Source organism: Trichosurus vulpecula, chromosome 1 (assembly GCF_011100635.1).
Source record: "Trichosurus vulpecula isolate mTriVul1 chromosome 1, mTriVul1.pri, whole genome shotgun sequence".
NCBI lineage: Eukaryota > Metazoa > Chordata > Mammalia > Diprotodontia > Phalangeridae > Trichosurus > Trichosurus vulpecula.
In genome coordinates, this window is record NC_050573.1 from 278276264 (window position 1) to 278298151 (window position 21888).

At 39.7% G+C, this 21888-nt stretch overlaps 1 protein-coding gene across 1 annotated transcript; it reads right to left on the reverse strand.

The window, feature by feature from the left end:
- Positions 1-18688, reverse strand: GGH (gamma-glutamyl hydrolase; the record flags this gene model as incomplete). Its single annotated transcript, XM_036767896.1, is given in 8 exon segments — positions 1-75; positions 3230-3320; positions 3414-3520; positions 5375-5513; positions 6895-6979; positions 9598-9648; positions 15691-15805; positions 18476-18688. Coding segments are annotated over 8 exon segments (766 nt in total), but the record flags the coding sequence as incomplete, so codon positions are not given.
- Between the last annotated feature and the right edge of the window lie 3200 nt (positions 18689-21888).

Here is a 21888-nt window from a genome sequence, read left to right on the forward strand (position 1 = left end):
TACCCGTTAAATTCTTCCATTCAAAAGCACTCTTCTCTGGATGCCACTGGACACCATAAATGGGGTAGTCATATGCTAGATTAAAAAAAAAAACACGGTTGATACTAAGAACGTATTAAGATGCTATGTACATTAGTCTTAAATTTAATCTAGGTAGCATGGAGGTGACTGTGGATGCTAGAAGGCAACGTCAGTGGAATCTAAGTGCTAGGGTTTCACAAATTTGAAAGGCTTTCAAAGTCAGGCTTAGAGATGATGAACATTTTGAGAGTTTTAGCTAAATAAAAGAGCACCTGAAATTGGTAACAAACTATTTTATAAAATGCAACTTTTCACAATATATTCAGTATAGTGCTCCTTTACTGATAAGCAGAGTACAAATAAACTCTAATTGTTAGATTACATCTCAGTACGAGAGCTAATCATGTATTTCATTAATCTACACAAATACATTCTATTGCTCCTCACTGTCTACTAAAAGATACTGTCTTGTACCTTTTCACCAACTTATACAAAAATAGAGTATACAACTTGGAATCCTAAAGCTCTAGGTTCAAATTCACTTCAGACACTTACTAGTTTTGTGAGACAAGTTACTTAACTGAGCCTCGGTTTCCTTTTCTGAAGAATAAGGAGGTTGAACTTGATAACCTCCTAGAAGTTGCCTTCTAGCTTTAAATCTATAATTCCCTTAAGTTGAATCAAAGCAATAAATTTTATTAAGCACCTATTATTTGCAAAACACTGTGCTAGACACTCTTGGTAACTTCTTTCTAATTGGCTTATCATAGCTTAATGATATTGGGCAATATGTGCATATATATATATATACGCACACACACACACACACACAGATTGGGGGGAGGGAGCGAGGGAGGGGGAGAGAGAGAGAGAGAGAGAGAGAGAGAGAGAGAGAGAGAGAGAGAGAGAGAGAGAATATTACCTGTTTGAACTCTAGATGTCCTGAAGACATCTTAAACTCAGCATGTCCAAAAGTGAACTTGTTATTTTCACCTTCCCAAGTTTCCTATTGTTGTCAAAAAGACCATCCTCCCAATCACCCAGGCTCACAACCTAAGGGTCATGCTTGACTCTTCACTCTCACCTCTCCCATTTATAATTCACAGTTAATTCTAACTTAATATCTCTCTAATATGCCTCCTTCTCTCCTCCTGTGTCCCTATCACTTCTCTGATGTAGGCCCCTTATCATCTCACTTCTGGATGACTACAATAGGCCCTCTGGTTGGTTTACCTGCCTCAAGTCTCCCCCTCACTCAAGTCCATCTTCCACTTAGCTACCAAAGTGATCTTACTATAAAGCACAGGTCTGACCATGTCACACATATATCACCTCATTCATTAAATTCCAGAAGCTACCTATTACCTCCTGGTTCAAATATAAAATCCTGTTTGCCTTTTAAAGCCACTCATAAACTGTCTCTCCCACCTTTCTAGTCTTCTTACACCTTCCTCGCACTTATATATTCCACAGTCCAGTGACATTGGCCCAGAGGTATGCTAGAATCAACTCTAAGTGTTAAATATTTTGCACGAGCATTTACACCTCAGAAATCAGCACTCACTACAAATCAAGGCTTGATTTATCCTTTGTTTTGATATTCTGGACTTAAAGTGTTGATAATGCAGACTGAACTTAGAAGTGTATGTGCATACATTCCCCCCACCCCCGACCTGGCTATTAAACATTTACCAGCATACCCTGTACTGCTATATAAACACTGCCTGTGTTCAGCTGGAGTCTAGTAGAAGGCTCAGGGAATAAAGTCACCATCAGACTGGAGGTTAATAATAATAATTGGCATTTTGAAAGTGATTTAAGATTTGCAAAGTGCTGTACATCCATGATTTCATTTGAACTTCATACCACCTGTGCCCTGGTCTCCTTGATGCTTCTTGTACCAGAAACTCCATTTTCCAACTCTGTGCATTTTCACCATTTGTCCATCCCTACCTCTCTCCATCCTCTCTATCTTTGATTCTACCTCCTGGTTTCCCTGACTTTATTTAAGTACCAGCTGAAATTCAACCTTCCGCAAGAAGCCTTCCCCAGTTCTCCTTAATGCTGGCAATGATAGCCCCTTCTCATCTATAGCTACCTTGTTTGTACGTAGCTGTTCACACATTGTCTCTTTTTGCCTTTTGTTGTATTCTCAGTGCTTACCACAGTGCCTGGAACACAATATACATTTAATAAATGCTTGTTGTTGACTATTGTTCAGAAAGTTCAAAGTCCTGCACCCTAGTTTTGTACATACTTCAATACTTAATGTATCATCTTAACATAATTACTCCCTCTACTGACTCACTCCAATCATGGTTCTTCCCCGCCTAGTGGTAATGAACCTTCTGACAATGAGCCTTTCCAAACTTGAGTGAATACTCATAAAAGAAACATTTCGTCCATCACTGGGTCTGTACTCAAAGCTTTCGCAGATGGCAGGCCTTCCAGAACTTACCTTCCACTGGTACAATCTTAGAGAATCCAGGGTCACCTCCACACTAAAATGAGGTATCAGAGTAGGCTTTCATGTTAAGTTTATAAATAAATAACATGATTAAATTGTGTTTATTACACTTCCAAATTAACTGTGATGCCCTTGCTTCCTATGCCATCCTCCTCTATCCTACTCTCTTAGACACACACACAAAAATAAGTATAAAAGGAGGTTAACATGGTACTTCTCCACCAGGCACATATCCAAAGGCATATACACCAAAATGCTCATTCCATTTTATCCCATCTTTCCTACTTCCCTTAATCAGTTGCTATTTTCTTTATCTACCCTTAGTCTTCACTCCTCCCTTCTCTTCCTCCTTCCTCTCTCCATCTCCTCTCCTTCCTTCCCTTCTCCCTTCCTCTCTTTCTCTCTCTCTCTCTCTCTCTTTCTCTCTCTCTCTCTCTCTCTCTCTCTCTCCTCTTTCTTATTAAGTACACTCATCACTCTTTCTGAAGACTGAATCATGTGAATGACTACGAAAAGATAGACAATGACAGTGATATCAAACACAAGCACTTCTCTGACCCCGAGGCAGGGTCCAACCTCATCTCTCATCTCCTTTACAGCCCTAGAAGTGACAAGTCTATTCTTAAGGATCAACAACCATGACCAATACAGAATAATGCTGCATGACTATAAAGAATATTAAGTGAAATAAAGTATATGTGTTAATTGTAAAATAAAGAGAAATAAAATGCATGTGCATACCTTCCACTGTGGAGATAAATTCGATGTCTTCATATGTATTTGTAGATAAGACCTTATAAAACTCTCTTAGCTTCTTATTCATAGTAAAATTCTATGGTATAAAGATTTTTTAAATTACAATTTGGTTTTTGTACAGTTGAGACTAAACTCATCATCTTTATTCTTCAAAAAAAAATTGGAGTACCTTCAAGGAAAGGCTCCACCTATGAAAATTTGAAGTTAGGGGTTCTGTAGCAAAGGCATCTAACAAGTCCTTAGGTAAATTCTGGAACATCCTACTTTTAGTTACATCTGAAATGAGAAAAAAGAGATAAAGGAATAAAACTCACCAGTATCATTTTTGTTCAATCTAAAGATAGCATTACTGGAATACAGTCGGTATGAATAACTTATTGATTAAATGCTAATATTCACATGTTTCAAATCAAAGACAAAGTGTATTACATATAAAAATCTATTGAAGGGGGGAATTATAAGGCAATGGATAGAGAAAAATGGGTCTTGGAATCTAACAGGCCCAGATTCCAATTGTGCCAGGTGTGTGACCTTGGGCAAGTCACTTACCTTTCTTCAACCTCAGTTCCCCCATCTACAAAATGGAAATAATAATGCCAGGAACTTCTACATTATAAAGTCATAAGGCTAAAAAGAAACAGCTATATGTTTATTTTAAAAAGGTAAGAAAAAGTAAATCACCTTCAAAGTGAAATAAAATTGCCAGGATAATCTAATTAAACCCAGGCCACATTTAACATATAACATTCTTCGCCAACATTGCTGAGTAGATATTTTCTCAGCAAGCTCATCATATCAATTTACACCCAAGAGAAAAGTCTACCTACATCAAGAAATTATTTCAGAGGGATCATAGGTTTAGATCCAGAGAGATCTCAAAAGTCATCTAGTTCAAATCTCTCTATTTCTCAATAAGCACACCAAATCAATGAAGTTACTCACTCTGTAACAGATGCATTTACTCACATATATATAACGTGGGAAGAGGCTAGGTAAATAGTCAAGGAGCAATATGAATCACGTCCTGCCAGTCCTACATCAACTATCACACTCCTCCTTCCAGAGCCCAGTCTTGTTCCTATTCCATGCATTTCCATCATGAAAGACTGATACAATCACAGTCTCTTTTCCCCATAGACCATTCTCTCATACAAATACATAGGCACACAAATACCCACATACAAAAGTAAACAGACAATCTTCATTTTATCCAAAATATTGCCATAGCTGCTCATCGGCTCTTTTGAGGGCAGAGCAGGGAGAAGTAACAGAAATTCGGTTTCATAAAGAGAAAACTTCTATCCAAACTGCAAGGTATATTTGTGGCATTAGGAAGACCTGGGTTTAAGTCTTGCTTTAGATGCATACTCCTCATATGATGTGTCTAAGGTACTTAACGTCTCATGGGCCCAGGAAAGCACCTACTTTAGTGGAGACAGTTTCCAAGTTGGGAGTTCCCTATACAAATGAAATTATAAATCTGCATGGAAAAAATACTAGCTCCCTACTCTAAATAGGTAATGATTCCTAACAGTTAACCATAAATTGTTTCTCATTGGAAGAAGAGAGGAAGGGAGGAGTGTATTATTTAAAAGAACCTATGTCACTGAATTATTCAGTACAAAAAAGAAGGAAACATACTTTCTGCAGAGTGAACATAAAATATGTTTCAAGCTTATGTGTATTATTATTTTTCAAATATATGTGACAAATACAAAGTCATTTAAAAACATTAACTAATACATAGTAGCTTCTTGTCTTGGACTTCTTCACTCAATGGATACCAACACTACGATTAATATCAACATGAGAATTTTAAAAATTGTGGGGATGTTAAAAAGAGGTCCTCACATTTGAAAAAGTTGAGATCTATTGCAGTAGACCAAACTGTAGTAGACATACTACTCTGCTTCTGTAAATAAGGATTTCTAAAACTCCCAAAGACCTTCAGACCATTTTTGCAAAGGAATACAAAAATACTTATTCATCTACATAAAATAGTTTACTACCTCATTCAAATAACATGTTATGACCAGAGAGAATAAAAAAGGATACCTTCGATAATTTTTGCTTAGTGATTTTGACAAGTAATTGCATATGGAGGAATATTTAACAACAGAAAATCTATACCTTCGGTAAAGTTTAATGGCAAAGCAACACCATCAGTGTTGGTCTGGGTCAGTAACAGCTTCCCACTGGTCAAGACAGTAAGCTCTTCAAATCCAAGGCATGTTCCCCAAATGGGAAAATAATCTCCTTCTTTATTAGCCTTTATGTAGAGAAAGAAAAAAGAAACTAAGTTTATGTACTAAACTCAAAGGCAATAAAATATATAAGACATCTCCCAAGGTCATTTCTAAAGTCTGTCATTTGTCTAAAGCTTATATTTCAATCTGTGATCGTGGACTTCTGAGGAACTACAAGGAGGCTAGCTCACCGCATGATTCAGTGTAATAAATGAGCAAACATATCTTCTAAAGACAGAATAAACAATATGTCACAGCACATGTATATTATTATCTTTCTGATGCCACCTGGTTGCTATTTTTCACAGTAAAATACAAATCATCTAAAAACAATGTTGATTTCAGCATAGCTTTTGGTCAGCAAGTAGTGTAGCTACAGTGGCTATAAACACTAGTAATACCATATGGGGATCCACAAATACATTTACATGGAAAAAAAGGATCTTCACACTTGAAAAGGTCTTTATGTCTTTACATAAGCATATTTTAAATAAGGATCATGAGTCGTTAGGCCTCTCATAAAAAAAGTTACTTGAAGGCCAGTTAATGAAAGTTTTATTGTATATAAATCTAAATTTATACAAGAGAAAAACCAAAGCTAATTACTTACTTTACAAAATGGTTATTGATAGGGTTCCTCTAAGTAGCAGTTTTTTCTACTACATTTTAAATTATTGCATTTGTAAAAATTTAAGTTTAGTCATGGATAAATTACTGAGCATCGAAAATATGCAAAGTGCTAAAAGAGACAGGGATATGTCTAAAAATAGTTCAGGAACTTAAGCAGCTAGTAAGAGAAATGAGACTTGTATATTTTAAGTCAGGAAAAGGTAAGCACTCCATAAGCCATCCAAATAAAATTCTACAGGAGGTCAGAAAAGGAAGAAATTGCAAGAATGATAAAGAACTTCATGGAAGAGGTAAAAACTGATCTGAGCCTTAAGGAGGGGTAGTATTTGGTTAGAAAGAGATGAAGGTTGAATAGAATGAATTTTTGATACAGAAAATAACAGCATGAGAAAATACACTGGGAGGGAGAAGTGTACATGAACATAGCAAGGACAAGTACACCCATTTGGCTAGAGCATGGGGTTTATAGAAATAATGAAAGCTAAAGTTGAAAAGAGAAGTTAGGGCCAGACTATGAAGTGACAGGAATGTTAAGGCTAAGGAATTCAAAATGAATCCAGATAGCAACAGCAAGGCACAGAATATTTTAGAGGAGGGAAGCAGCATGATCAAAGCAGTATTTCTAACAGATTAATCTGGAGGTGGTATACAAAGTCCATTTGGGGGTGGGGAGAGGAGATGTAAGAAAGACTAGAGGCAGGAAGACCAATGGAGCGGGGAGGGGAAGGGTCGGGACTAATATAATCTGGGAATGAAAGAACAATTGAAGATTACCTTCAGGGCCTTTTCATAAAACAGTTGTGCTACAGAGCTATATTTTGAACTCTTCAGACTGACACCTCCACCAGGAAAAAGTATCCTGAAACCCAATATCAAAAGTTTATTTTTTTTCACAGAAAATAGACAATTTACTTAATAAGTAAAATATGGACTAAGGATAAACACATGGAATAAAGGAAATATTAAGTCACAAGTTTAGTGTAGTTAAAATTCCCAGCATAGCAAAGTTTATATGAAAACGAAGACAATGGTGCTACTTAAGAAGTTTATAATTACAAATAAGTTCTTATTCAGAAACAAAAGCATTTTATTTCTTTTCTTTTTAAATTATCAGAGATGTCAACCCAGAAGCAACCTTAGAAGTCATCAAATCCAACTCCCTCATTTTACAAATCAGGGAACTGAGGCCCAGAGGGATTAACTGATTTGTCAAGAGTTACAGATACATGGAGTATCTGAAGTGGAACTCAAATCCAAGTGCTCCTCACTCCAAGCCCAGGGCTCCATCTACCATATCACACTGCCTCTTAATATAAAATGTCTTTGAATATATTACAGAAACTTGTGAGGGCTACAATTATCTTCCCATATCTTTAACCCTGAAAGCTACTATAGACCAGGTCTGGATTTGGAATGAGATGATCTTGGTTCAAACTCTGGCTCTGTCATTGAGTGATCTTTTAGGCAAGTCAATTGTCTGGGCCTCAGTTTCTTGATCTGTAAAATGACAGGGTTCTTTAAGTTCTCTTCCATCTCTAAATCTATGGTCCTATGTTCCTAGGGTCTACATACTCCATTCATGCTCATATGCCACAGACAGTACTTGGCAGGAAAAAAAATCACAGATAAATCCCTAGCTATAAGTTCCTGCCCTCATTACCCATATTTTTTTTCTTTTTTCTAATTAAATTTTCTAATTTTCTAAGGGCCATCCCTTGACTCACTTCTTAAAGAGGCCTATTCACTGAATGGGTGTTACCTCACTCAAAGTGAGAACCTGTTAAGACCTTAACCTGAAAGGGCCAGGGTCTCCCAATGCATCCTGGGCCATCTCCAGTTGTCCTGATGAATATCAGGCCACTGGACCCAGATGGCTCTGGAGGAGAAAGTGAGGCTGGTGACCTTGCACAGCCCTCCCTCACTCAAATCAAAGCCAACTGCAAGTCATGTCATCATTTCCCTGATGTCGTGGTCCTCTTCGAAAATGAACAACAAATACAACAACAACCTGTATTTAAGCAGGGAAGGGGGAAAGGGTGGTATAGGTCCAAGAAACAGAAGGGTGGGGAGTGTGACTGACTTCCATTCCTTACCTACCAATCCTGGCTGATATTGTGAGGAAGTAAGAGGGATCAATGAAGGTATAATCCTGAGCCTGCTCAAGTAGTTCAGATACCTCCCAGGTGGGAAGCTGACAATTTACAGCAATTAGTTAGCATGCAAAGTCTTTGAGAAGTTCAAATGTAAGGAATCTATAGAAAATCTGGTCCCTTCAGGGAAGGGGCTGCCTTCAGTGTATAAGAAAGCTATGGAGCTTAGGACAAAAATGATTCAATTATAAATGAGTTTTGATAAAGGAAGGGGGAAAGGAAGTTAACTCAGTAATAAGTAGAACTAAGAAATAATCATTTAAAGCCTTCTCTCAGAATGGCAAGGCAGATCTCTTAGAGGGACTAGATTAGAAGGACTAGGAAATGAAGACAAATATAAGGAAGCCATGTTACCAATGATTTTTAAGTGATGCAGAAACCAGGAGAAAATCTGTGAAGGCTTTAAATACTTAAGCCACAAATATCTCACTGAGAGACCTGGATAAACAGTGGGTTAAGTTAATTTCAAAGCCTGGAAGCCCTCTATATAGGGATAAAGAAAGAAGTTTTCTCATAGAAAGAAAAGTCAAGATTTAAATTTTGATTGTTAGTAATTAAGTTTAGTGAGTTTAGTATTCTTTGTTTATATTGTTTTAAATCCAGCCTTGTATCTTGATTTAAGTTGTTTAAAAAGAGATTATATTGTTACAGCAACAGTATAAATTATTAACAAAGAGCTATATTTGTATAGATGAGAATAACTGCAGAACTGTTTACATGTTTTCTCAATTACATTCAAATAATGGTGTCAGGTACTGTAATTAGATGTATAGTATCTAAGATAAATAAATCAGCCTCTATGGAGTTTAAATTGCATATTCAAGTCTATCATGTGCTGGTTTTAGAATACAGTTAAAAAGTAGTGTCATTATCTTCTTCTGGGACTTCTCCAAAGCAAGAAAAAGGACACATTTAAACTGCCCCCTAGACAAATCTAGGAAACAATGACCATAGGGATAGGGACCAGACCTGAGATGTTGCTGTTATCAGAAACTCCTTCCCTTTATCAATGCAAATGAGAAGCTTCTTTTCAACTTTTAATCTTGGAAAGCTGCCCAGAGCACAGAGAGGTAAGCCCGGGTCCACACAGAGCTTACGTGGCAGAAGTGACATTTCAAATAATATCTTCCTGACTCTGAGGCCAGATCCCTATCCACTACACCATGTTGCTTCTAAGAAACCCTAAAGAAAAGTGATTGTAGCCAAAGTACAGTATATATGCAGGTACATATATATATATATATATGCTGGTACTTATGCAATAATTATTTCATATACAATACACGCGTCTCTATGTCTATGTGTTACATACAGCCCTGTAACTTACCCATTGATAGACTGGAAGAGGTTGTCATATTCACTCTCTGAAAGTGTTACCCTGAAAACAGCAACAAAAATGATAATGACAAGGTAAATCTGCTTAAAACTTTAATGTTATAATTACATGCCTAAAACAATAGCTTTTTAAAGATCAAAGTAGTGCCCATATATGTGTGTATATATACATATACCCACATGCATAAATACATATACATATGTGTATTTATGCTTTAGTGGACTTATAATGAAATTATAATTTCTATGAATAAAATGAAATATATATGTATATACATATATATATATATGTATGTAAAAACTTTTATTCACTACTCGAGGGATAAAGTACTGGGATTAGAATCAGGAAGATTTGAATTCAAATCCAGCTTATGACACTTACTTTACTTTCATTTAATTTTGTTGCAGGTAACACTAATAAATCACAGATAAGTTGTTAACAACATTGGAGAAAATACTCCCCGCACTACGAGTTTCTTATTTCAATGAAATCACAAATCCTTTGGGTATTCACACAACTTCACAAAAAACATATGAAGCAAATAAATAATACCTATTATTCTTATCCTGCTTTTACAGATGAGGAAACTAAGACAGAGAGAGGTCACATAGCTACCTAAGGTCACATGGCTACGTAGCCTAAGAGGCAGTGCCAAGATTGAAATCAAGGCCTCTGCATCTAAGCCTAGTGTTCTTTCCACTGCTACGTGTGCATGTGAGAAAGAAAGAAGATGAGTACGATCATTAAAAATCCAGGTAAAAAATATAAAGTATTTAAGAAAAAAATATTTTGCAAACTGAGGTGTTTGCTATCCCCCCTCCACTTTCAGAATTCTGAAGGTATTCTTTTCCAAGCTAAGAAAATATCCTATTTGTAGCATTCCTATCTGTGTATTCACACATGCAAATCATCTTTATGAACACTGATGTTAATATTTGTTAAGCTTTGTGAAAAAAACATGAAGATTAGCATAGTTTGGTGGAAAAGCAATGGACTCAGAACTGAGGAAGTCTGAGTTCAAATCCTGAATGATATTTACCAGCTGTGTGATCCAAGATAAGTCAATTAACTTCTCTGAGACTCAGTTTCCCCATCTGTAACATATATTACCTATGTAACACTACCTCTCACATAAGGTTATTGTTCAGAGAGTATTTTATGTAGCTTAAGGTACTATAAGAATGTTTTATTACTATTGGAAATTTCCTGTGTGTAATTTTGTATATGTAATATCACTATATTTAAAAAAAAAAGGTTCCCTCGTATGGAAGTGGAGAGAGTTATGTCTCAGGCAATCAACAATAATGTATAAGATCAGCTAGGTAACACAGCAGATAGAGTGCTGTGTGACCATGGGCAATTTACTTAACCTCTGTCTGCCTCAGTTTCCTCAACTGTAAGATGGGAGTAATATTAGCACTTACCTCCCAGGGTTGTTATGAGGATCAAATAAAGCACTTAGCACGGTGTCTAACGCATAGGAAGCTCTATATAAATGGTAGCTATTATTATTAAGTTACTATGCGTCAGGCACTGTGCTAACTGCTGGAGATACAAAGAAAGACAAAACCGTGGTATCTGCCCTCAAGAAGCTCACATGCTAACTGGAGAGACAAAAAGCGAACGACTATGTACAGATAAGACATATACCAAGCAGATAAAAGCTAATATTAGAGGGAAGGCACTACCACTGGGAAAGACCGGATGTTTCCTACTGAAAGTACAGTTTGAGCTGACCTAAAAGAAACAAGAGAAACCAGTAAGTGGAGTTGAGGAGGGAAAGCATTCCAAGAGCTGGGGATAGGATATGTAGAGGGAAGTCAAGAGTTTCGGAGGAACAGAAACATTGGGTAAAAAAGGAAGTTGGTAGTTTACTAACTGTGACATCTAGGGACATGGAAGGGCTACATGATAGTCATACCAGAAACCAACTAGTTGGGAGCATGGGCCCATTTGCCCAGGACACATGCCAAACTGTAAGGTCAGGTCAAATTACCTTAGGATAAAATTTGCATGTCCTATAAATTCGACCATTACATATATACTCTGTAAGCATTAATTTAACTACCTTTCCCTTGATTGCTAGTTTAAAAGAAAAAAAAGGAAAACAAAGACCAATCTTTTTTCTTAGGATGAGGTAAAGGAAAGGGAGTGGTCAGGTTGGATTAGCCAAGGACTGGTGACAAGGGTAGAAAAATACAGATCCTGCTACAAGTCTGGCCCATCAGCAGAGGTCAAGTAAGGCAAGGGAAGTCGAGATGGAGCTAACGCTAAACCTCGGGGATGCTCGCCTTGCCTGCCCAGCTCTTTATAAGCCACCTGAACAAGAGGAAGCCTGAGATCTGCTCACCAGCACCGCTGTCTCTGCTAGCTGATAAAAAAAGTAAAATGAGTTATGGATATCCCATGCTTTCAGATAGATAATGACTGAACCCGGAGCCTAGTTAAGACATACACCATCACCCCATTTAATATAGCAGAATGTGAGCTTCTTAAAGGCAGAATCAGCCTTGCTTTTTCATTTGTGTCCCCAGTTTTGTATAGTTCCTAGAATCTAAGTTATTAATCTTTTTTTTCATTCATTCAGTCTGCCTGAGTCTAAAGCTGACCTAAACCTATTTTTTCTACTCCTTCTACACTCAGTTACGAAGTCCTGTTGATTTTTTCCCCATAATGTCTCTCAAACTGACCTATCAACTCACACCTGAATTATTACAAAAATCTTCAAATTGATTGCCCAAATTTCAACTTCTTTCCACTTCAATCCATCTTTATATACAGCTACCCAACATTCTCCTGACCCCCCTCCCAGTCCCACTTTCTTTCTCCTATACCATGCTGCCCAGCACTTAAAAAGTAGGTGCCTATATTCATTGAGCACATGAAGAAATTGCCAAGTCTTGTAAATATTTATTTAAGCATACTGATAAAAACTGCATTAGCTTTAAGTACACAGGATTCTGTGAGTGGACTGCATGTACTCTTACGTATTTTTGTTGATAAATATTTATGCATGTTTACTTTGAATAAAGAATGCCCACTCTGCAGAAACAAAAATTTGTGGAAATTTTCAACAGCATATCACAGGACATAATACATTAGTACACAGTATACTTGTGATGCTAGGGCCCACAGCACAACCCTTCCCTCCCCCCCACTACCACCCATGACCCTGCTCCTTTTTTTGGCCTTTTACCATTTATTGATTACCAATCCCTGCATTTAGAGCAGTGAAGCTTGCTGGTGGTTTGTCGATGCTGCCACCACCCCCTTCTCTGAACTGCATGGCCAAAATGCAACTTGGTTGTCCCCTACAGCAGACAAGCTTCCTAAAAAGAAAGCTTGGTTGCTAAGGATTACAAGGAAACATCCAGGGGAAATGACTGACACATTTGGAAGTCTTGATAGTCATTCATGCTTCCATGGACACTAACTAACAACCACCATGACCCCTGGTCTCTCTTGGTTCTTCTCTCAGTCAGACTTTCTACTTCTATTGGGTTTTATCAGCAGAGCCGGCTGGTTCAAACCTCCCTAACCTAGATATTAAAGGAGTTTCTAGCCAATTTTATTTGGTAAGGCTGTAGTTGTCTCAGCCCTTTTAGAAACTACTTCCCAACCCCAAACTCCAGATAAAAGATCTCCTGTCTTGATTGCAAGCTAGCTCCCTCTCGCTTTCTCCCCAGATAAGCTCGTCTCTACTCTCCAGCCATGAATGTGGGCAGGGTCTCTTTTTTAGCTTCTAGCTCCCTCCATACAAAAGCACTTTCCCTCTTTGACTTCTTGAAGTTTCCCTCTCTAGACTTCAGTCCTCCAGAAAATTAGTCATTCCTTTTACTCATTCCCTTGAGAACTCCAAGTTCTGACCTTAAAAACTCTCTCTCTCCTTGACCTCTGCTCTCTGACATGATCGGCCTGAAGCAAGTTCTCTAGCAACTTGTAAAGGTCTGCACTGGAATTGCTTAGCGAAGTCAGCATCTCTACACTGCCGGCTCTATGCTAAGATGAAGGATACTTTCTCTGCGGAGAATACTAGGCCCCAGGACAATGGGCTCTTCAATCTCCATGCCTGAGACTGCCCTTTCCATTCAGAATTCTGTTTTCTGTTTAGCAAAGCTGTGGGTATCTCAGACCTTCAGAGTGTTGCTTCCCTCCTTCTTTCCCAGTTCATTGATAAGATGTAGATAACAGTAATGAGAAAATTGCGTCTGACCCATGGTCAATTGACTATGCTTAGCCACAATTGTGTGGGTGCTTATATTAGCTTTGTCACACCACATTATCCTAAATACACCACATTCACTACATGAAGATGGACCACTTACCTAGAGACAGGGATAATATGAGCTAGAACCTACATGTAGCTGTTATCTCAATCCTTCTTCACCCTGTGATTCTTCATCTTCTGTGCCTCGTTAATTTTTACCATGTTTGCTGACCCTCAAGTCACTATTTGTCTAATATTTAAACACTGGAATTTCGAGGACATTTTGAAAGCTTGTGGAGATGATATTTGTAATTAAGATTGTTCCAGAAAATCCTGGGCATATGTCACTAGAGACAACAGACACACCCTGAGCCCAGGCCAGTCAAGCAGTGGACACCCTTTCTTGGCCTTACTCTATCCCTTCCAACGGGCTTCAGATTGTTGAGTCATGGATCAGGATTTCCCCTTTAAGAGTTCCTTTTTAGATTCCAGTTTTCACACTTAAAAATTCATATGTATATGTACATATCTGTGTATATCCATATGTATAGAACACAGTATCTCCCCTCCTCATAATGGCATCTTACATAATAAAACCTTGCAAAAAATATTAAGCAAAGATATCAATAAAACCCCTAATAACCTGAACTAGGGTTATTAAATCCCTATATATCAAATATATCAAAAATCTTTGGAAGGAATGATCAAAAGGTAAGTGCTTACCTTGGGTTAGAAACATAGCTGAACCAAAAATTTTTTAAATGGTTTGCCAATGAGATCAAAGTTCCAATTTTTAATACAAAATAATGGGGCAATGTAATAGGATTTATACTTTACAACCTATTTTAAAGCATTTCTATTCTGTAAAATGAGGAACACTTTTATTTCCCAGGATGGGTGGCAGGGTAGGGAAAGGGAGATGCCTGAGAGATTTCTCGAAACTATTTGCAAAGCTTTAATAAACTGAAACAAAATCTACCCTTCATTTTCAATGGCAAAGATGAGACAAATCACTTTAACTCTGCTCAGGATAGCATATCCTCACAAAATGATGTAAAAAAATGCAATATAATATAAGCCTGGGGTGTAACATATAACTCAGGAGAATATGTGTTCAGTTATGGATATATTCTGGGACATTCTAAAACATTTTAGACCATTGAGGCAAATTAAATATAAGAGAGCCCTTTTGTGGTGAAGTTGTTAATTTTTTGATAAAATACCCTTTCGCTCTACCAAGTCAAGTTGAACCACAAAGCCAGTTTTCATCTTATGAGAGTCTGTCATAGGCCACTAATCTAGAGCTGGAGAGGATGTTTAGAGGTCATCAAGTCCAACTCCCTCATTTCATAGATGAAAAAACTGAGACACAGAGAGGTTAAGTCACACAGCTTGGACTCGGCAAGGCCATATTAGGAAGGAGGCAAAAGATACAAAGATTCGTTTGAAAAATCTCACATGAATTTTCTGTCTTCCTTTCGATGAATGATCCCTTTGTTCTAATATGTTATAGGAGTCTTTTTAAAGTAGATTCTTTTGTTCCATTTTAAATGATTTTTTTATATAAAACTCAAGTTACTTTTCAATGTTTGTCCTTTTTATGGTAATATTTCCTTCCTTTTCTATGTCCTCTCTGTGTATGCCCTCACCATTTCTCTTACTTACACATCATTTTTAGAGGCTAAGAAAATTTCATGTTAAAGAGTCTACACCATGATGTTCATAACCAAAATTAGATATCGTAATCCTGGGACAGAAAAAAATCCTCAAAATGACATATCTTAGTCACAAGAGTAGAACCACCATTACATGATGACCTTAATTTTAGAAGTAAAGCTTAGTACTTTCTATAGACAGTATAAGATTAGCAAAAATACCTGATTGGCACAACCCTTGCACCTGCAGCCTCCAGATATTTTACATATGAAGCAGCAATGTAGTACTTTCCATAGTTTTGGAATTTTTTCATGTGATTAGTTTGTGCCAATATTCCTACAAGTATTCCAAAAGAAAAAAGAGTTATTTCATTCAAACAACAGCCTGTTTTGCTACAGCAACTCAGTTTTATTTAAGAAAAATAAAGACAAATCCCACTGCTATTTTCATTCACAGAACTAAGTACATAAAGTCTCAAGTATGCCAAATAGGTAGATTCCAGGGGAGGCCTACCAGAACTTATGTAAGGGGTCAGGGCGGTGTTGCAGAAATCAACAGCTTTAAGAATACTAATTCTCAATGAAGCGAGGTCCAAATTTGACCAAGGGTAGATTGATGCCACCGATGCCATACCTTCTTCACAGACTCATAAGGACAGAAGTGGTCAATTAAAGGATAAAGACCTGAGGCCTTGAGAGGGGTAGGAACAACCCAAGCCTTGGGTTGTGCCTTGGTCACAAAGGAAGAATCATCAGAGCACAGATTCAGAGCTGGGAGGAACCTTAGAGATCGAATCCAACTCCACCATTTGACAGACAAGGAAGTTGAGTCCCCGAGAAGTAACTTACCCCAGATCACACAGTAAATGTCTGAAGTGGATTTGACTCGAGTTTTTCTGACTCCAAGTCCACTGCCTCATCCACACTATGAGGAAATCGAATGTTCTACTACTTGAAAGGTCAATCAATGCTCTCTACCAGGGGAATGCACTAGTGTCACCCAGCCCTAATACTCTACTAGTTCTCAGGCCTCTCTAGTAATTTTAGCAAAGTGATCAAAATTCTAAGTCAGGTTGGGCTGGGCCAGAGGGGCTGGAGGGAGTGAGAGAAAGCGGGGTTGCCTGGGTCCCTCTGCTCATTCCGTCTAGCTGTCTTGTGTCCTTGCTTGCACAGTAGGGAGATGGCTGAAGATCTAGTTCTCAGATTATTGACTTCTGACATCTTCAATATCATGGAGCATATCTTTCTCTTGAGGTTCTACAGGCTGCCCAGTGTGGCCCAGGGCAGCTCCTAAACCCAGTAAGGCTAGGACCTTACTGGGTTTGGCAAAGCAGAAGGTGAAGGTTCTCATGACTAAGGTGAACCCTGAAGACAACAGAGACCTTGCCATTGAGTATGAAGTATCTGCTGTGCCAACTGTGCTGGCCATTTAGAGTGGGAATATTGTAGGCAAGTTTGTGGGTGTCAAAGATAAAGACCAAGTGGAGCCTTTCCTCAAGACACTGATCGGCTGAGCCTGGTGAACCTTTGTTCCTCCCCCCCTACACCCCACACACACCTTCCAAGAAGAACTCTAGCCCTTTTTTTCACTGAGGCACCTTGTGGCCTCCACGTATCTAGCTCCCCTTGGCCCATCCAGTGTCCTTCTAGGGAAGCATTCTTCATCTCCAAACATGGCAACCAAGGGTACTTCCTAGCTGTTTGATTGAAGAGGCCTGGCAGGTAAGGAAATGGTGCTGGTGCTGATCATTTTCTGACATTTCCTAAAGCCAACAGTATGACACCATGGAAAATGCACTGGCCCCCCAGAGTCAGGAGTTCAAAGCCTACCTCCTAAGATGACTATTTTCATGACCTGGACAAGTCCCAGACTTCCTGAGTCTCAATCAACTCATCTGTAAAATGAGACCAACATGACTCTGCATATTTCAGATCACAAGAGTCCAGCTTCCAAGTGTGACAAGACGGATCATAGGATCATAAACTTTGAGACAAAAGAGAACTTAAGGGTGATCTGTCACAAGCCCCTCATTTTACAGATGAATAAATTCAAGTCAATTTATCATTAATTATTTAATTAAATTGAAATTAACTTCAATACAAATGATATAATTTCAATTATAATAATAATTGTTTAATTAAATTATATAATTTAATTATATAACTTCAATTATGAGGTTAACTGACTTGCCCAAAGTCACACAGCTAGCAAGTAGCAGGGCTAGTATTTGAACCCCTAATGATACAGCTGAATATTTTTCATACTGCAACTCAGTCCTCTTTACAAGACATAAAGGAAATGAAGTTTTCTGACATTTTCTAAAGTCAACAATATGACACAAGGGAAAATGAACTAAAGTCAGGAGTTCAAAGCTCGCCTCTAAAGATGGGCCATTTTCATGACCTGGGCAAGTTCCCAGCTTCCTGAGTCTCAATTACTTCATCAGTAAGACAAGAGAGTTGGGCTAGATGGCCTCTGAAGTTTCTCCCAGCTCCAGAGTCATCATCCTATGAGCCTGATCAGGCACAAAGCCCCACAAAAGGCTATTTCTGCAACATCAACCAAGGTTACCATTCATTAGGCTGCTGTAGGACCAACGTGACTCTAGAGGTGATGAGATCCGGCTCCTACATCTCAGCCAGTGGAGTCTGCCTTTCCAAAGTCTTGGCCAAGACCGATCCCGAAGGGAAGGAACAGGTAATAAGCTATTCCACAATCTGCTAGATGCTGGTATTCAGCCGCGTCTACACTGTCAAGCGTTGCTCCTTGGCTGGTGAATTAAGGGATGGGAGGGGCTGATGATGGAGCAGTAACTCTGTTCCTTCCAAGGTGCAATCTCACACCCTACACCCCCGGGAATGGGGGGGTTGGGGGATCGCTCTAGCACGTCCTTGGGCTCGGGCGCTCGGTCCTAAGAAGTTCCCAGGATCCTTCTTCCTCCTCCTGCCCTGGACCCTTAGGGCAGAGCCCCCTTCTCCCCCACACACCCCGTCCCACGCCTCTTACCAATGATGGGCCTGTCATTGCTGCCCTCCCAGAACAACTCGCCCCCGGCGCTGCAGAGAAGGACAGCTCCCAGAGCGCACAGACACGGCCAAGGGCTCCCCATCGCGCGTCTCTCAGGCCGCCCCCGCCCCGCGAGTGGCTTCTCCCCAGGTGGACCCGAGAGAGAATGAGCTCGGTGTAAGAGAGCGTCCGCAGACGCCGGGTGTCTCTGCAACACTGGGCGGCGGCTCGCATCCGAAGCCTTTTCAACCGCCGAGAAACTAGAGGGAGGGAGAATTGCCCCATGGGAAATGTAGTCCCTAGTACCTTGGGGACACCCCGAGGCAGAAACAGGTATCTAGTCGTCATCAAAAGAAATTATCTAGTCCAACTCCCTAATCTCTAGCGCGCGTGCATGCGTGTGTGTGTGGGGGTGGGTGTGTCCAGGAAAGACATTTGAGAATGGATGCCACTTCATAAAAGAGAAATTTTTAATTCATGATTTTCGCACCTCGGTGGGTCCTGGTCAGTCTTTCTCCTTCGGCCTTAGAAGTTTTGACTGAACTACAGGAAGAGAATCCAGGACTCCCGGTTCTTCAATTCAAGAAACATTTATTAAACTCTGTTAACAAGGTTTTAATGAGCCAGTATCTAACCTGAGAATAATGAAACATCAGGGCAGAGACAAAGTGCCGGTGAGATGGTAGCTGTTTCATTACGTGGAACGGATTTGCGAATCAAGAATTCTCCTCATCAGAATTCCACCTTGCTGAAGTGAAGACAGAGATTATATACACGAATCACAAATGGGAAGGGAGGGGGGAAGGTGGATTACAATCATTTAGTGGTTTCCCAGGAGAAACCCACAAATCCCACAATACAATTCCGGAGTCAAGTCTTTGGGGGTCGTGGCCGCCTCTCCTAGCGCACGGAACCAGAGTTCTGTGACAGGAACAGGTTCTACAATCTTTGATTCGCTTCACTTCAGGTACACAGGCAGTGATTGTGAGTGTTGTCAACGTTTGACTGTTCATTTTACACTGCATTGTGAGCTCCGACTCAAGCTGGAAAAGGCAATTCTTGAGAATTCTAAAGTATTAGTATTTTCGTTACACATATAGTATCGGTTAATATGAAAACTTTAATTTCACATTCCCTCCTTCCGGCCAAGAAGGTTGAAATGATCCTTGAAGGCCAAGGAGGAACTTTCATTTGAAACATGATTTTGATTTTATGTAAGCATAAGTAAGTTACAAGTTATAAATCAAAGGAAGGCAAGAGTGAAACATGCTTCAGAATGTTTTGACCCCTATTTCATAAATCTTCTGCTTGCTTGTTTTAGAACACTAAATCCTCTATTTGAGAGGACTGGTTGACATAGAAACAACATACCTCCCCAATGGTGGTACAGCACCACCCCCCAGCTGTTAGGGTGACCAGTACCCAATGGTTTTGCGATTCCATGAGGGCAAGTTAATTAACCTGTGTTTCAAGGCCAGTGACAAACTTCCCTTGTACACTCCAGGTCCATGGCTAGTTCTGCCGAGACGTTCCCAAAAGGCAGATGGATACAGCATGCCAAAGGTGGCTGTGGTACCAGTCAGGGATCCAACAGATGCCAATAGGGCCTCAATGGGCAGGAAAGCAAGCCTTTGCTGCCAATGGAGGGACAATTTTAAGTAGAAAGGACCTTCAGTGGAGTGGTTCCCTAGGAATAGGGACAAATTGAGCATAGTGTCAACAAAAGCACAAAGGCCTTCCCAGAAGGGAGGGAGGCTGTGATATAGTATGGAGCCAGATAAAAAGGACAGTCCTGTGGAAGGGGACAATGCAAAGGCAAAGGTACAGGTATCAGAGGGTAAATCCCAGGCAGAGTGAGTGAGGCTCATGGAGTTCAATGCCTCCAAGCATGGGTGTTTAGCTCTAGCAAGGTTAAGAAACAAAAGGCCTTTCAGAGATTTCCACACTAATCTAGAAATTGAATAGATGCCTTTACAGCTGCCTTTGTTGTGGGTAAAGGTCAGAAGTCTGATGCCTGATTTGGTAGGGCAGGTCCCTGCACTCCACTGGCTACAGGAGGTTTTTGTAGTGTTATGAGATGCCCCAGTCCCATTCAGGGAAGTCTGTGGCTGCAGGAACTGGCCAGAGGAAGCAAATGAGGCACTTAGGAAAGCAACCCATGCAGAGTTCAGAATAAAGGTAAAATTATACTCCATGGGATTTAATGGTCCAAGGTGAGGGGCCATGTTGCTGCTCATGCCCTGGATACAGAATGGAATCTGTATCCCTAGAGAGACCCCTGAGTGTAATGGACCCTGTAGGTAAGGGCTCTTAAGTCCATTCATTCTTGGTTAATCTGTTCACTTTCCTTATGGGCTGGTGTAGTGCTTGTAACTGTGGTAGTGTCCTAAGAATGGGGATAGAAGTAATGGTAGGGGGCATTAGCTGCTCCCTTCACATAAGCTGCTGCTCTATGAAGCAGACCAGAATTGGGTGGATTCTCAGCCTGGGGAGGAGCAGGTGTTTTGGGAGTGTATTGTCTCAGAGGGCCAGTAAAATAGAACCTTCCCACTGGGGTCATGATCCAGGCTTCTAATGGAGTGGCTAGGGCTAAAACTTCGAGGGGTTGGGACCTTGAATAACATACCCAACAGTCAGATAAACTGAGTGTTCTAACAGGCCTTACCAGAGTAATCCCAGCCTTGAAAAGGCCCCAGGAACATTGCTCACAGTGAAAGGCAGCCTTGATGGAGAAAGAGTGAGCAGTGAACCTGCCAGACCAGGTGAGTTGGGACTCTGGAAAAAATCCAGTGGTGCCTGTCCCTTCTCCCCCATACTAGAGAGCTCAAGGCTTCACCCTATGTCAACTCCTTAAAAACTTCTGACACGAATTAATGTTAATAGAAGACTGAGCCAGTCTTTAACTTGAGAATGATGAAACAGCAGGCCAGAGACAAAGTGCCAATAATCAGGTAGTTGTTTCATTAATTAGTTTCATTATGAGGAACAGATTTGCAAATCAGGAATTCTGCTGCTTAGAATTCCACCTTGCTGAAATGAAGATAGAGTATATACATGAATCACAAATTGGAAGGGAGGGGGGAAGGTGGATTACAGACAAACATTTAGTGGTTTCCCATGAGAAATCCATGAATCCCACAATACAACAATTCTGGAGTCAAGTCTTTGGGAGTCATAGCCACCTCTCTTAGGGCACAGAACCAGAGTTCTGTGACAGGAACAAGTTCTACAATCTTTGCTTTGCTTCACTTCAGGTACACAAGCAGTGATTGTGAGTGTTGTCAAAGTTTAAGTGATCATTTTAAGCTGCACTGTGGGCTCTGACTTACCAGCTGGAAAAGGTAATTCTTGAGAACTCTATCAGTATATTCATTACACATGTCATGTAGATTAATATGAAAATTATAATACCA